Raw genomic sequence first — 15771 nt, 5'->3', positions numbered from 1 at the left:
CCTACCTGAATCGGGAGGCTCTCACAACAGTCACTCGGGCCCTTGTGACCTCTAGGCTGGAATACTGCAATGTGCTCTACATGGGGCTGCCCTTGAAGAGCATCCGGCGACTTCAGCTAGTCCAGAACGCGGCCGCGCGAGTGATCGTGGGTGCACCTCAGTTCACCCACATAACACCTATCCTCCACGAGCTGCGCTGGCTACCTGTCGATCTCCGGGTGCGCTTCAAGGTGCTACTAGTCACCCATAAAGCCCTGCATGGTAGTGGATCTGCGTACTTGAGAGACCGCCTCCTGCCAATTACCTCCCTGCGACCAATTAGATCTCATAGATTGGGCCTCCTCCGAATTCCATCGGCCAGCCAGTGCCGGCTGGCAACTACAAGGAGGAGGGCCTTTTCAGTAGTTGCTCCGACCCTTTGGAACGAGCTCCCCGTGGAGATTCGTACTCTCACCACCGTCCAGGCCTTCCGCATAGCCCTTAAGACCTGGCTAGCCCGTCAGGCCTGGGGACAAAGATAGCCGCCCCTCCCGAATGATGAATGAATGTTGCTCATTATTTTTACTTATATGTGTCTATGTCATTGTTTGTATTCCCCCTCCTGATTTTATGTGAGCCGCCCTGAGTCCCCTCAGGGAAAAGGGCGGCCTATAAATGTTAATAAAATTCTAAATTCTAAATTCTAATATACTCTTCAATAAAATATTTTCTATAGCAAATTAGAGGTATCAGTAAAAATAAATACTATTTAATTAATTTGATGTCTTTTTTAATGTGATAATAACATTGTAATCAATAATTATGAAAGTCATTGGGAGTGTTTTTTAACCTAATATTTTTTTATTTTACTTTATTCTTAGTTGTTGGAAGTTTACAAAATATAAATAGAGTACCAAAAATACTTTAATTTTTTAAAGTTTAGAGTACTTTGAGTCCTAGATTAAACATAATATCATTTCTACAATAAAATCATGTGAATTATCTCAGGAATTAATTAGTGAATTTTATTTCTGTGCCTCTGACTTGTTAGTGGTCTTAACATGAGACAGTCCATTCCCATTCGGAAAACAACATTAATATTCTATATAACATAAACTGAAGAATATAACCCCATTAAAAATCAAGCAAGCATCTTGAACTCACAAAAATGTGGCATTTTAAGATTCAAATCACCTTCTGTTTTGCATTAAAAAATGGAAAGAAATGGGAAACAATTTGTCAGTTAGGGCTTTTTTTTTTGGCATTGTAGCCTTATACCACTTGACTCCTCTGTATAAATTAGCTGGAAATGAAATCTATGTTAGAATTCTGCATTCTGGATTTCAACCTTTTTCTCTCTTTGACCATTGTAATTGTCTGGTCTTCTGTCCTGACTGTGATTGCCATTGCCTCTGCAATGCCTCTGCTTTACTTGCCCCACCCATACTAAAAAATGATGTATTTTCGGGACATGCAGTTTCCACTGATAGACTATTTTCTTTATGAGCTGCTGTATGCTGATTCCCCTTGTAGTTGATTTTTCCTTCCCTAGCTCCTCTTTTTACCGTTCTTATTATCCCTTGATCTAGAAGAACATGGCAGAATTTCTGTCAGTTTCATCTGGTTTAAAACAATGGAAATATCCACCATTTCATTAGTTAAATTGACAAAAGAAATTCAAAGGCCCACTGATGAAATGAAGGGAAAAAATAGCAAGTTCACCAGATGAGGTCCCTTCAGGAATGAGCAGGCAACACAGAAGTTCAGTGTTGGAGAATAAAATGACCTTGAGGGCATTGGTCAATCAGCATAGGGGATGGAACATTCCTGTCACAGTGCACAAAAGTGCCAGTTGGAGTGGAAATGTATATTTACAGTGCATTGAAGCACAACAGGAAAAATGAACAGAATTGCTTGTGTCAGAAAACACTACTTTTGATACATAGTAGGAAAATGATGGAGGTTGCCTTCTTGGAGGGCTGAGGTTTGATAGAGGACAACAACGTGCACTCCAGGGGTGGGTTTCGACCGGTTCGCACCGGTCCCTGCGATCCGGTTGGTCGCCGAAACCGGAAGTAAGTAACTTCCGGGAACGGCGAAGCCCCCCCCCGCGCCTGCGCGCGCCCGCACACCCGCGCCCGCTCCTTACCCGGTTTTTACGAATTCTGCGCTTTCCACGCATGTGCAGAACGCATACAGCGCCTGCGCGCTGGAGCATTGCGCAGACGCTAGTACGCATGTGCGCGCCACGTGCGTGCACGCGCACGCCACATGCATGCGCGAGGACGCCGCGTGCGTGCGCGAGAATGCCGCCGGCCTCGTTCCAACCGAACCGGTTGGAACGGGGCGAGAAACCCACCCCTGGTGCACTCCTACCTTCAAGCAACACTCATGCTGAGACAGCTCAGGTATCCTTACTAATAATATGCATTTTGGTAAAAAGAATGTTTGTGATTGGCCAGACTTCAATTATTTTCCAAACTGAATTAAAATCACCCATGGCAGCCTTTATCAGCTTGGTTCTTTTTGTAAATGCACATATTTACATTGGAAAATGCAGTGTAGCAGGAAAAACAATGTGTCTATGCCATCACTGGGGAACATGAACAAGATGATACTATTATAGTCATCTTATTTATTGCCTTTGTATTTGATCGTCATTGGTGAAAACAAAATGATGGATTGTGCACTATTAAAGGGCAATTTAATTTGAATTTATTCAGATAGATCCATTAGAATTACCCCTGAATCTAAGTAAAATTATTCTGAAGTGGTTTGTACCCATTTCAAATGGAGGCCTTCAGAAGATTATTTACCACAGAGGCATCAGGTTGACACACACCCTCTTTCTGCAAGAACTGATGCCATCCTTATTGCTTCTCATTTATGAGGTGGTAATGACACAAAAGAGCCATTTTGATGTAGTGGGTATGGCATCAGGTGAGAAACTGGGAGACCGTGAGTTCTAAGCATATCTTAAATACAAAGCCAACTGGGGGTCCATGGAGCAGTCACTCTCCCTCAGACCTTGGAAGGAGGCAAGTTCTGAAAAAAACCTTGCCACAAAAACTTGACCAGGCAGGCACTAGGAGTCAACGTTGATTTGAAGGCACCCACAATCTCCACCAAACCATTACTTCTGGAAAACAAAGCTAACTCCAACAAATTCTAGAAAAACCCCATATTGCATTATTTTAATATTCCTCCTAAAGCACTTTGAAAGTCCTGCTAATATAATTCATTGTCCATTGAAGATAAAGCTGCCTGTGTTAAAGCTACAACCTCTTCTCCCCATACTGAAATTTTCATGGTATGGAGATCTTGGGGAATTTGAGGAGGCTAATATTTACTGAAAAATTAACTTATGTCATGGGAAATAATTATATGTTTCTTTGCAATATGTTAAATTCTTTTATGTTCCAGGTAAGAGCTGTATCAAAACTGATGTTAATACGGTTTTTCTTTAATGACAGCCCTGCAGTTCTGAATTTTACAAATTAGTTGTTTAAATTGCATCTGTGACATATGTTATATTTCTACAAATTCCGTTTCAAAAAGAGAGACTTTAAAATCTTCTTGAGAACAATCAGGTTTTGGGCTAAAGATTCAATGGAAAGAAATTTACATCAACCTTTTGTCCTAAAACCAACATTATTGAGAACCCGGGCAGAATATAAATGCTAACCTAAATTCTAACTTTAATAACAGAGTGAATGTGGCAGTGATAAAATGTGCATTTGTGACCAAATGGATAAAGCATCATTGGCCAATGGTTTCCTTTTAATTTCCTGGCTATTTTTTAAAAAAAATCAAATTCTGCTGACATTGCCTTAACTGAACATTTGAGATAAGATTAAAATCTAACTGCAAGAAAATTGCCTGTTTTGCTACTCCTTGAATTTATGGGAGTTTTGGATGATGTGGAGTCCTCAGGCAAATGAAACCTATTTTTTTTTGCGTCAGCTATCATCTGAGAAAAATAATTCAAGTTCTTCCTGATATCTGATTTTTTTTCTGATTTAATTTTGGAGGAGTTCTTGTTGCGGCTTTTTTTAGTACTTGCTTACCACCTGCAATTTCTAGACATATTTCTATCTATAATGCAATCCTGAGAGAAATAATTTCAGAAGTAATCATTTCTGGGGCACCAGTTGTAGTAATTGCAGTAAATTCTGCCCTCCCACAAGCCCAAAATTCAGCTTGTTTGCTGGACAGCATTCATGTCCTATTCAGTGGGGTTTACTCCTTCATAAGTTGCTGGATTCTGATTCTCATCATTTCTGGCCATACTAGATGGAGTTGATAAAAACTAGAGTTCAACAATATTAAGAAAATCAGTTTGCCTTCCACGGTTATATATCATTTGCATTATTCAACTGAATACACAGAGCCTTTTTTCCCTAACTCACATTTCTAAAATAAAGCATCAAATATTTTTTCTTTCTCTTTCCCCCTAAACCAGAGGCAAAAGTCTGAGGCTTTTTTCACAGATGTATCCTACAGAGAAACATTAGAACAAAAATATTCCAAACAGATTCTGACTCTATTTGGTGGGGCAATGATGAACTTGTCCAGTAGGTGGCTGGCATGCCCCAAAAAACAGGCAGGAAATTTCCTACATCTATTAAATATATATCCATTGAAGGAAGCTTGCAATATTGTGTGAAGTAAAGCAAGCAGTGCTGACGTCCCGGAGATCTGCCTCTAGCATTTGTGTGTTTAAAAGAGCTGCTGCTTACTTTTTCTGTAAACACAGCCTACAAATGCAGGCTGAAAAGACGAGGCAGGCAGCAACGACCAATTGTTCTTGCAAAATGTGATATATATATTTTGGCAGTGAAAGCTAGACCTTGGACCTGGATAGCTTTGCATCGATGGCATCTTTTGCTTTTGACAAACTAGGAAAATATTTATTCATTATTCTAGCTAACTGACAAAGAGAAGAGTTTTGGAAATGAAACTAGGTTGATACTGGCTCATTTGAATGAGCTTATATATTATGAATCTTTCCTTTCATGATAAGCAATATCACATATATCCACTTATGTCAATAGTTACTGAGAGGAAAGCGAACCATTCAAAGCAATTTGCTCATGCTTTTTCCTTTTAAACTGAACACCCATTTCTTAGCCAAATCCCAAGAATGGCTGAGGACTGCATTTTTCTAGATACAGAACTCAGTGACTTTATTCTTTGTAACGTCTCTACTGATGAACATACAAACTTCTCTTTCTCGGGTGAGGACTTATTTTATTACAGATTCCTATATGCAATTCCAGCTATTTATGGGATCATCATTTTGATTGGGCTAATTGGCAATATCACCCTAATTAAAATCTTTTGTACAGTAAAGTCCATGAGGAATGTCCCCAATTTGTTCATTTCCAGTCTGGCTTTTGGAGACTTGCTTCTTTTGATCACCTGTGTTCCGGTGGATGCCAGCAGATATTTGTCTCCTGAATGGCTTTTTGGTCGAGTTGGATGTAAACTTATTTCTTTTATCCAGCTTACTTCAGTGGGGGTATCAATCTTCACCCTCATGGCTCTTTCTGCAGACAGGTAAGTGCCTTTTTGAACATCTCTTGAGATTCAGTTGTATTGTCTGAAGGAAAACATATGTTGCAGTTTTAACATGGCTGAAATGTAATCAAGGAAAAGATTATGACTAATTTATAACGAGAAGCCGAGAAAATCATGCTTAGTATCACTTAAAGCTACATGTGAAATATGGTAAGAAAGTTAACTTTCCAAGGGGGATGGCTGTGATATCTTTTAACTTCAGTAATCATTTTTGTGCAGAACCATTATTATAATAAAATTTGATAAAAGTTTATTTGAAGTAAACTCTTTGAATTCAATGGGATTTACATACCTAAACGCTCCTTTAAACTGCTTTTAACATTTGAAATCTATGTAAATAACTTTTAACACTTGATGGGCTACAGGTGGAATATTATTTACTCATTTCATTTTTAATTAAAAATTCAAGAAATATTCTAAGCATGTTTGTAACATTAAGAATGTTTTGTATTGAAAAAATAAGGTTTCCTAGTGATAAATCTATTTAAGATAATTTACAATTAACACATTTGTAGTTTGTATTTCTTTGTGATGAATTGAGGTAAAACACGTTCAAAATCCATATTTAATTATTTTAATGCAAATCTTAGGAGTTTAATGAGACACCTTCATTGTCACAGAAGGAACGGCTTTATTTGGTGCTAAATCCTTTTGCTTCATTTATTTAGAATGATGATACAGAACAAAAGAGAGCTTTGCACAGATTTTTAAAATTGCTTAAGATTAGATTAACTGTAGAAAAAAAATCTATATTAACCTATTCACTAGGCATCCACTTAGAAAAGGAAATGAATAGTCTGTCTAATAATTTTCCCATTTAGTTTTATATATAAACTCATTGCTCAAATAAGCTCACTTCTTCTAAAAAGAATTAGATGCAACCATTAAAAAGTACCTCTTCATAATTAAATTTATTTTGGTTTAAGATTATTTTTTAAAACACAAGATTCTTTTTACCAGTATACATTAACTGTCTAAAATCTAGTATTATTTGTCCAAAACAAATATGACAAAGAATTGACATCTGGCATAATTTCAAAGTAAATTACATAATTATTTTGGGGTTGGGTTTGCTTTCTGGGCAGTATGTAAACAACTAATTTAGGGAGGATAGTGAAAAGAGCAACCATAGGTCTTTCCCCAATGCTGTGATTTTGTACCACATTTGTACATCTATCTGTGTCCTTTTATCCAACTTAAAAATTTCATTGCATAAAGCAGAACTCATTCAAACAAAGTAAGGACTAGTATTAAAATTGTAAGGAAAGATTATTATCTTGGCTTGCACCAAAGAGAATCTTCACTTAGAATTAGCTACAGAGTCATTTTGAAGAGATTCATAAACAAAACAAGATTAAAAATCCTTTCTACTTAATCCCATCGTCTTGTCATCTGACCACAGTACATTTTTTAAACATGAAGAATGAATTTGTGACATTGAAAGCCCCAATGTCTCAAAGCCAGCAGATTTTGCTTTCTGTATAATAAAGTTCTGTTAAAGGACACAGATAATAGATATGTAATACAGTTGTCACAAAGCCATTTCACATATTATCCAGAATGAGGTGGAGGAATTTTATATTGAACTATGTCCTTTGGAAGGAGAAATTACTTTTTTTTTTTTTTTAGAAAGGTTGTTTTAAAAAATAACTCCATCGGCAAGTTACTGTTATCTAAAAATATGAAAAACAGCCACACCCAGATAGCTGGTCATAGGCAGCTTCAAATATGCATAAGTCTTTGAGTGGCTTCTACAAACATAATGATCATGTAGTAACATAAATTTCCCATGGTCCAAACAAAAGATAAGGTATAACAGCACCCCTTGTAGAAAATAATAAATGCATGCATGGATTTCAGTAACTTGCAAAAATGCTGTATAGAAATGTATAAAATTAATATGAGGAACACAATCCAAATATAAAGGAAAAACATTTATATTGCTTTTTTGATGGCTGCTGGCTCATATTTAAGTGGTTGTCCACAAGGCTCTTATGTCCCTCTCACAATTACTGCAATTGAATGAGGTACAACCTATTCTGTACCTGTGCATTTATTTTTTTTCTTGCCTAAGGGTAAAACCTTACTTGTTTCACCATAGAATCTCATTTTGTTAGATAGGGCCCACTGTTTTAGTCTGTCAAGATCCTTCTGTATCTTAAGCCTATCTTCTGGTGGGGAGTTGGTTGGCTCTTCCCACCAGCTTGATGTCATCTGCAAATTTGATGAGTTCCCCTTCTATCCCCTCATCTAAATTGTTTATGAAGATATTGAAGAATATTGGGCCTAAGGCAGAACCCTGTGGTACTCCACTGCATACTCCCTCCATGATCATTGAGGACTGCATGTTAAGTGAAGTTTGTAAGCCAGTAACAAATGCATCTAGTGGTGATGCTGTTTCTCCAGTGGTGGTGGTGGTAAGGCGCTGTACGGGCGTACTGGAGCCTGTCCGGAGCACCGGATACTGCTCCGGTACGGTGCTCTGGAGGGCCCATCTGCCTGCCAGTGCTCCTTACTAGTGTTTAAAGTCTTTGGCACATCTGCACATGCACACGGGGAGTAATGCCCACTCCATCGAGCAGCTGGAGTGTCACGGAGGCTAGCGGAGGCATCGCTGGATGGTAAGATGCATGCACGCGTCCAGCCGTACTGGTTGGAACGGGATCCGGAACCCACCACTGTGTTTTTCCCACATTTTTCTATCTTACCAAGATGGATTATGTCAAATACCTTACTGGAGTTCAAGTATACTATGTCCACAGGATTCTGCTGGTTCACTAATTTAGTCATTTTGCCAAAATATGCAATAAGATTTTTTTGGTATGGTTTGTTTTTCACAAATCCATGTTGGATTCTTAGTTTCCTTAGAGCTATGAAGTGGAACTTTTATGTATAATACATTGGGCTCCCTTAGATGGGCTGAATATCTATCTATATATGGAAGTCAGGGATCTTCTGATTAAGCTTCTCCAATATGATGCCTTTCAGACTAAAACATATTTTACTGCTAGTCCTCAACTGACAATCATACATTTAGTGACTGTTCAAAGTTATAATGGCACTGAAAAAGGAACTTATGACCATTTTTTAAATTTATGATTATTGCAGCATCCTCATTGTCACATGATCAAAATTTGGACGCTTGACAACTGGCATGTGTTTATGACAGTTGCAGTATCTTGGGGTCATGGGATTGCTTTTGTGACCTTCTGACAAGCACAGTCAATGGGGAAGCCAGATACATTTAACAAGTGTGTTAGTAACTTAACAACTGCAGTGATTCACATAACAAGTGTGGCAAGAAATGTCTTACAATGGAACAAAGCTCACTTAACAATTGTCTTGTTTACCAACAGAAATTTTGGCTCAGTTGTGGTCATAGGACAAGGATTACCTATATTTATTTGTTTGTTTATTAAACAAATTTATATAGCTGTCCAATTCTGGTGACTTCAGGTGGCTTACAAACCTTCCATTCTCTCTCTCTATAGGATATCTGACCGGGGATGATGGGAGTAATGCCCATATGGAAAGCACCTATACCTTTTGTTTATTCATTGTGTATCTTATTATAATTGTAATGAGCTTCCATTCAGTTATTCAACTGGAGCCACGTTCTCTTGCTCAGGGAATATGCTGGGTTGGGCATTGTGTGCAAGGCAACTAGTAAAAAAGAGTTAGGACTAATCTGAACTTTGTGGTTGCCTCAGCTCCAGGATGGGCCACATGCCATTTTCAAAAAGCCTTAATGGATAATCTCATACCCTGCATACCTTTAGCATGCTGGAAAGATGATCTCCACTGAGTTTTTTTTTCCCTCTGCGTAAAAAGCAATGTTTAGCTGGCATAACTGGAGCAATCCAGTCCATCTGCTGAATTACCTTTTATCTTAAATAAATGCCCCTGTACCAGTTGGCTGGTGTATGCTCTAGTGCTCTTGGCCTTCAATGGCCACTTTGTACCAGGCTGCCTTCCAGGAAAAGCTGGACTTTGTAATTGAAGTGAGAAGAAGAACTGTAAATATGTTCTGGCTTTTTGTTTGTTTTTAACTAGTCCTCAAAAGACACACCCCCATGATCGGAGAAGTTATTGCTGCTTGCTTTTCTTGTGCACATAGGAGGAGAAAAGGAGCACATTGGGAGCTAGGTGAATCCAGAAAAAAGTGGTTAGTAGAGTAGCCAAAATGATGGAAGGAACTGAAATATGTGAAAGGATTTCTTAAACCAACTTCATTTCCAGTTGGCCTACACAGAGGAGACACAGAAGCCCTTTTCTGTCCATTCTGACCTTCTCTATAGGCTGATTTCAAATGTATTTATTAACTTGGAGAGGCATCTTAATCAACTTAAAGGGATTTATGAAGAGAATTGAGCCTTCTATTTCCAAAAAATCAGTATCACTGAAAGTACTAGTTTTAACAGAATGAAAAGGAGTTCTGGCAAAATTGTACTAAAAGTTGATAGTCCGGGATCTCATATTGGAAGCAAAATTCCCTTGAGTCTGTACTCTAAACTGCTACACATAAACTGATGCCACTATAGAATTAGAACTTAGAATACAGTTCAGACAGAGTTTTCAAAAGAAAATGCTCTATAAAATTAAAAAGAAGATAAATAATTATAAATGACAGCATTGATGAAAATATCAGACATTCTTGTATAATAGAATAAAATGGATATTATATGCATATAATGATGTTATCTACACTTTGAAGAAAAAAATGAGAAACTGGATTTGAATTAACATAATCATACATTTGTTTTAAATTGTGGAATTTATTTTTCAAGAATTGCAAAAATAAAATGAGGAAGAGCTGTGCTATAGATGTGTTTATGATGACCCTTTTGCAAATTCCTCATTTAATATACAGAGAGTTATAGTTTGTGCATTAAAGTGCATTTGTATGGATAGATCATACTAGATGGACTCAAACAAATGAGGACAGAATATGCAAACAATAACTGCCACTTCAGAATAAAAAATATTGAATTATTTTTTAAGCAAAGAAGCAAGCAAGAGAAGTATAGGAGATAAATTGCAAAAAATAAAAAATAACATTATTCATATATTAATATGCCTAATAAAAAGTATAATATTAAAAACTCAAAAAAGTCAGTGATTAACATAACTAATCTTATAATTAATATAATTAATTTAACTCTGGAAATTAAAAAAAATAAAAAATGATGCTAAACGAAAGCAAGAAGTATGATTAAACTTAACTTTGCCATCTGAATAGAAATGGTGCAGAAAACAATATCCATGTGTCCTTAGCATTTCCCTAATTATCAAGGGAAACACAAGCATTGTTGCACATTAAAATCAGCAAGATTGCAAGGTCCCAGCCACAGATGGTAGAAATATTGCTAGGCATTCAGTAAAACAATCCGAGCATATTGTATTTTACCATACATCTCTCCTGAATTTTGACTGCTGGAACTCTGATAAGGCAATACAGGTATTATTTAAAACATTTTAAATATATAGGTAGTTAGCTAATGGCTGCCTCATTCAGCAACTGTTCAAACTTACAATGGTGCTAAAAAGCAGAGTTATGATTGATTCTTGAAGTTATGACCATCATAGTGGTCACATGATTGTGATTTGGGCACTTTGCAAGAAGCACATGTAAGTCAGACAGGAAACAAGACAATCTGAACTAAATCTGCTTTATTGCAATTATAGAATCTTGCAAATCTAAAGGCACAGGTTTACCATCTCTACTTCTAAGTGCCTGATCCATTAGGACGGCTTCTTCCTAAGTTTCTTTCTCTTGCCATTAAGCGAAAGGCTTAATGGCCTTTCTGCCCCTCTTGTTTGATTGTTTCCTAGGGAGCATCTCTTCCCCTGTTTCTCCAAGGTCATGCACATCATCCATTACAACAAGCAAAGTCAATTGGGAAACCAATTGTTGCAAGTTTTTGTCATGTGATGTTTCACTTAATCACCACAGCAGAAGTAACAAAAGTTAGGCACTGCCATATGATGTTTCACTTAACAAATCTGTTGCTTAATAATCGAGTTCATTTATTTATCAAATTTACAATCTCACAATACACAACTCTGGGTAGCTTAGAATCACATCAAATGTAAAAACAGGCAATACAAAAATATAAAATCCAGATTAAAATAAAAACTATAAGAACAAATATACCAGGCCTTGGTAAAGGGATGAAAGAATGGGTACCTAGCAATGGAGCCATCTGAACATATCTCTGATTCCCTGGGAGCCCCAGGCCTGATTACATATCTAGGTATTGAGGAACTTCTGGAGTATGGATTGAACAAATCCAATTTGGGGAGTGGAATAATATTCCATAGAAAAGTGCCATGGCAAAGAAGACATGTCTCTGGAGAGCCCAAAATGTTGGTCTCTAGCCAATGGTACCCTTAGTATGTCTACTCTGACGGATCTAATGGGGTGAGGTATTCTACTCAGGGTCCCTCAGATATCCCAGTCCCATGCCATGCAGGGCTTTAAAGGTCAAAATCAGCATCTGGAAATAGTCCTGGATGTAAACTAGCAAACTGCAGAGCAGAGGGATAACACGTGCTGTTCTAGGATTGCATATAATTGCCCACACCATTGCATTCTGTACAGTGGTGGGATTCAATTTTTTTTACTACTGGTTCTGTAGGTGTGGGGATCATGTGAATGAGTGGGTGTGGCGAACTTGACATTGCTCATGCCCATGCCCATTCAGTCACATGACACCCCCACCAAGCCACACCCACAGAAAAAGGCAGGGAAAAAATAAATATCTACCTATCTCTACCTATTTTCTGCCCAGGGCTGCTAATGGAGGGGAAACGGGGTGACATGTGTGACTGGCAAAGGGAGAGAAGGTTGGGAGTGGGCAGTGAGCGGGCGGTGATCCAGGGCAAGGCCAGAGCCAGGGAATGGTGCATTCCCCAAACCAGCCAAGGTGGGCGGTGGCTCCATGGCCTCAGGGAATTGCGCATTCCTGGGGGCCCTGGCCCCCAACCCAAGGTGAAGGGTGAGCAGGAGGCATGCTTACTTACCATTGGTGAGCTGAGCAGAGTGGATGAGGTGCAGAGGGGACTGATGAGGTGCATAGCTTGGCCACATGGCAAAGTGAAGGTAACATATATAGGGTTGGGATGCGCGGGACGAGTGTCAGGCAGTTGGGGAAAGTCAGCATCGAGTGAGCATTGAGCGGTGGGGTGAGCGAGTGCTGAGCGGGTGGAGTGAATGAGCAGCAAGTGGGCAGGTTGAGCAAGTAGCAATCTGGCAACTGGTTCAGGGGTATGGCCAGTCAGAGGTTACTACCGGTTCGGCAACCCACGCCAAATTTCCGCAATTGGTTTGTGCGAACCAGTGTGAACCTTCTAAATACCACCTCTGAATCTATACCAGCTGAGGCTTCCAGATACTATTCAAGGACAAAATCTTGTACATCAATTTACAGAAGTCCAATCTGCAGGTGACAAGGCCATGATTCAGGAAAAGTAGTTGCCAGTCCTAGTTGTGGCTGTTAATGAAGGATTGTACATCACTGTTGAGCTGTCAGCAAAACGTGAATATTCCCTGTCTTCAGATTCATAATCTAAAAGGAATGAAGATGGGAGAGAATGAAATACTTGATATACAATAATCACACAATCATAGTTGTATTTTGTTATTGCCCTGGAGACACTTCCCATTGAAAGTCTTTAAAATTTATCATTTATATATTTATATTATTAATATTGTACTTTTCTTCTGAAAGCACAATGTAGTATATCTAATATCTTGATATGACATTGCCAGTATCTGAGTATGGCATACCATATTATGCCAGGTGATGGAGAAAAGGGAAGGAAAAAAAGCAAGTCATTTAAGGGAGTGGAGTGAATGGTACTACTTAATGCTTTTGGAAGAGAGTAATTTTCTAATTCAGTGATTTGGGTCTAGGGCAGGGGTGGGTTTCTCGCCCCGTTCCAACCGGTTCGGTTGGAACGGGGCCAGCGGCATCCTCATGCACGCGCGCAGTGCACGCATGTGTACTAGCGTCTGTGCGATGCTCCAGCTGCTCCTGGAGGATTGTGCAGGTGCTATATGCATCCTGCGCATGCGTGGAAGCGCAGAACTCGTCAAAACCGGGTAAGGACCGCGGGCGGGCGGGTGGGCCCTTCGCCGTTCCCGGAAGTTACTTACTTCTGGGTTCGCCGACCAACCAGTTCGCAGGGACCGCCGCGAACCAGTTGAAACCCACCCCTGGTCTAGGGTATGAATGTTCAGTAGTGAGCAAAGGAAATATCCCTTGAAAGGATAAAAACAGGGATTACCTGTTGAAGAGAGAGGCAGGATGCCAGAAATCAGTTACCTCTCTTCTCCTATCAACAGAAGATCAATATTGAAAGCACCTTTTGGTAGTGTACACACAGAACAGAATCAATATTGTGAAGCTGTAAAAATGTCTAGGAGTTTGCCTTTTCAGACATTTTTCAATTTGATTACTTCCTGCTTTGAAGTTACTTTATTGACTTCATTTTCAAAGCACTATTGAGTGCTTTTAAGGTTTCCATCGCAAAACTGCTATTTATGGAGAACTTACACACATGCAGCAGCTCGATTATGATGTGCCAAAGCAGTTGATACAAGAAATTACAGGATGAGCCTACAATTGGTGAAAACAAAAATTAATCTGTACTTCCAACAAAAGGCCAACATCCAATGAGAAAGCAAAGGATTTTAGAAACAAACTACTGGCTTAAAAACTGGTGTCATCAACAAAATGTTGGTTTCCTAGATCATGGTCTACATTACCCATATGAAGGTAACAGAGGCATAGAATCAAAATCATGTGAAGTATTAGTACCACTTTATAAAGGCTTAGTAAGACCACACCCGCATCCAGTTTTGGTCATGACATTACAAAAAAAGATGTTGAGACTTTGGAAAAAGTGCAAAGAAGAGCAACTAAGATAATTAAAGGCCTGGAGAGCAATGGTGGCAGGATTTGGGTTTTGCTAGTCTAGAGAAAAGAAGGACTAGGGGGGGATATGATAGCAATAGCACTTCGACATATACTTCTTCATGGTGCTTTACAGCCCTCTCTAAGCAGTTTACAGAATCAGCATATTACCCTAAATAATCTGGGTACTGACCTCAGAAGGATAGAAGGCTGAGTCAACCTTAAGCTTGGTGAGATTTGAACTGCCAAATTGATGGCAATCGGCAGTCAGCAGAAGTAGTCTGCAGTACTGTATTCTAACCACTGCACCATCATGATAGCAGTATTTCAGTATTTGAGAGGCTGTCACAATGATGAGGAGGGGGTCAATTTATTTTGCAAAGCACCAGAGGGCAGGACAAGAAGCAATGAATGGAAATTAACGAAGGAGAGAAGCAACCTGGAATTAAGGAAAATCTTTACAACAATTAGAACAATTAACCAGTGGAACCAGCTTACCTTCAGAAGTTATCAGTGCTTCATCACTGGAGAATTTTAAGAAGGGACTGGACAGTCATTTGTCAAAAATGGTATAGGAGCTCCTGCTTGAGCTGGGGACTGGACTAGAAGACATCCAAGATCCTTTCCATTTCTATTCTTATTCTGATTTGGTTGCACGGGTGTTTAGTATATGATTTTTCAAAATGCACAAAAACATTCATTTAGACTTGCACTCAGATCTCTCTGAGCATATATTTTCCTAGCATGCTCATTTCTGTGCAATTTTGGATTCAGCAGCTGGAATACAAAATTCAAGATAAATGAAATTACTAACATAATTGCTTTCCAATCTGCAGTTTAGTCCAGAAAATTTCTATTTGGTTTGTTGCAATCTGAATAACTTTTATCTATAGAGATAAAATCCTTTAAAGAATTGTGCTTTATTAATACACACTACAGTCAGGGATGGGTTCCGGCAGAGACTACTGCCAGTTCGCTCAGGAATGCGACACAGGCATGTGCACTACAACTAAAATTGTTCTGCGCATGCGCAGAAACAAAAAACAAAATGGTTCCGCCTATGGCGCTGCCGGGAGAACTGGTTTGGGTATGTGTCAGGCCTGGTTTGCTGCTGGTTCCAGCGACTAAGGCCATCAACCTACTACCGGTTTGGCCGAACCGGTCCGAACTGGTAGGAGCCCACCACTGACTACAGTAACAGAATCTTAAAAGCCTGGTTTCATTTTTCTTTTTTCCTCTAACAAAGATGTAGGATGGAGCCAGACACCAGAATATAAACTCACCGCAAACAGCA

General features: G+C 39.0%; 1 protein-coding gene across 1 annotated transcript in view; it reads left to right on the top strand.

Annotated features, from left to right (window-relative positions):
- Positions 1 to 4743: 4743 nt before the first annotated feature.
- GRPR (gastrin releasing peptide receptor) overlaps positions 4744 to 15771 on the top strand; it is a 32793-nt gene continuing 21765 nt past the window's right edge. Inside the window, exon 1 of the mRNA XM_032226077.1 lies at positions 4744 to 5538. Within this exon, the coding sequence (XP_032081968.1) occupies positions 5123 to 5538 (416 nt within the window). The 5' untranslated portion in view covers positions 4744 to 5122. The remainder of the gene's footprint in view (positions 5539 to 15771) is intronic.

This window comes from Thamnophis elegans, chromosome 11 (assembly GCF_009769535.1).
Source record: "Thamnophis elegans isolate rThaEle1 chromosome 11, rThaEle1.pri, whole genome shotgun sequence".
NCBI lineage: Eukaryota > Metazoa > Chordata > Lepidosauria > Squamata > Colubridae > Thamnophis > Thamnophis elegans.
This window is presented reverse-complemented; position numbering and strand designations above follow the sequence as displayed.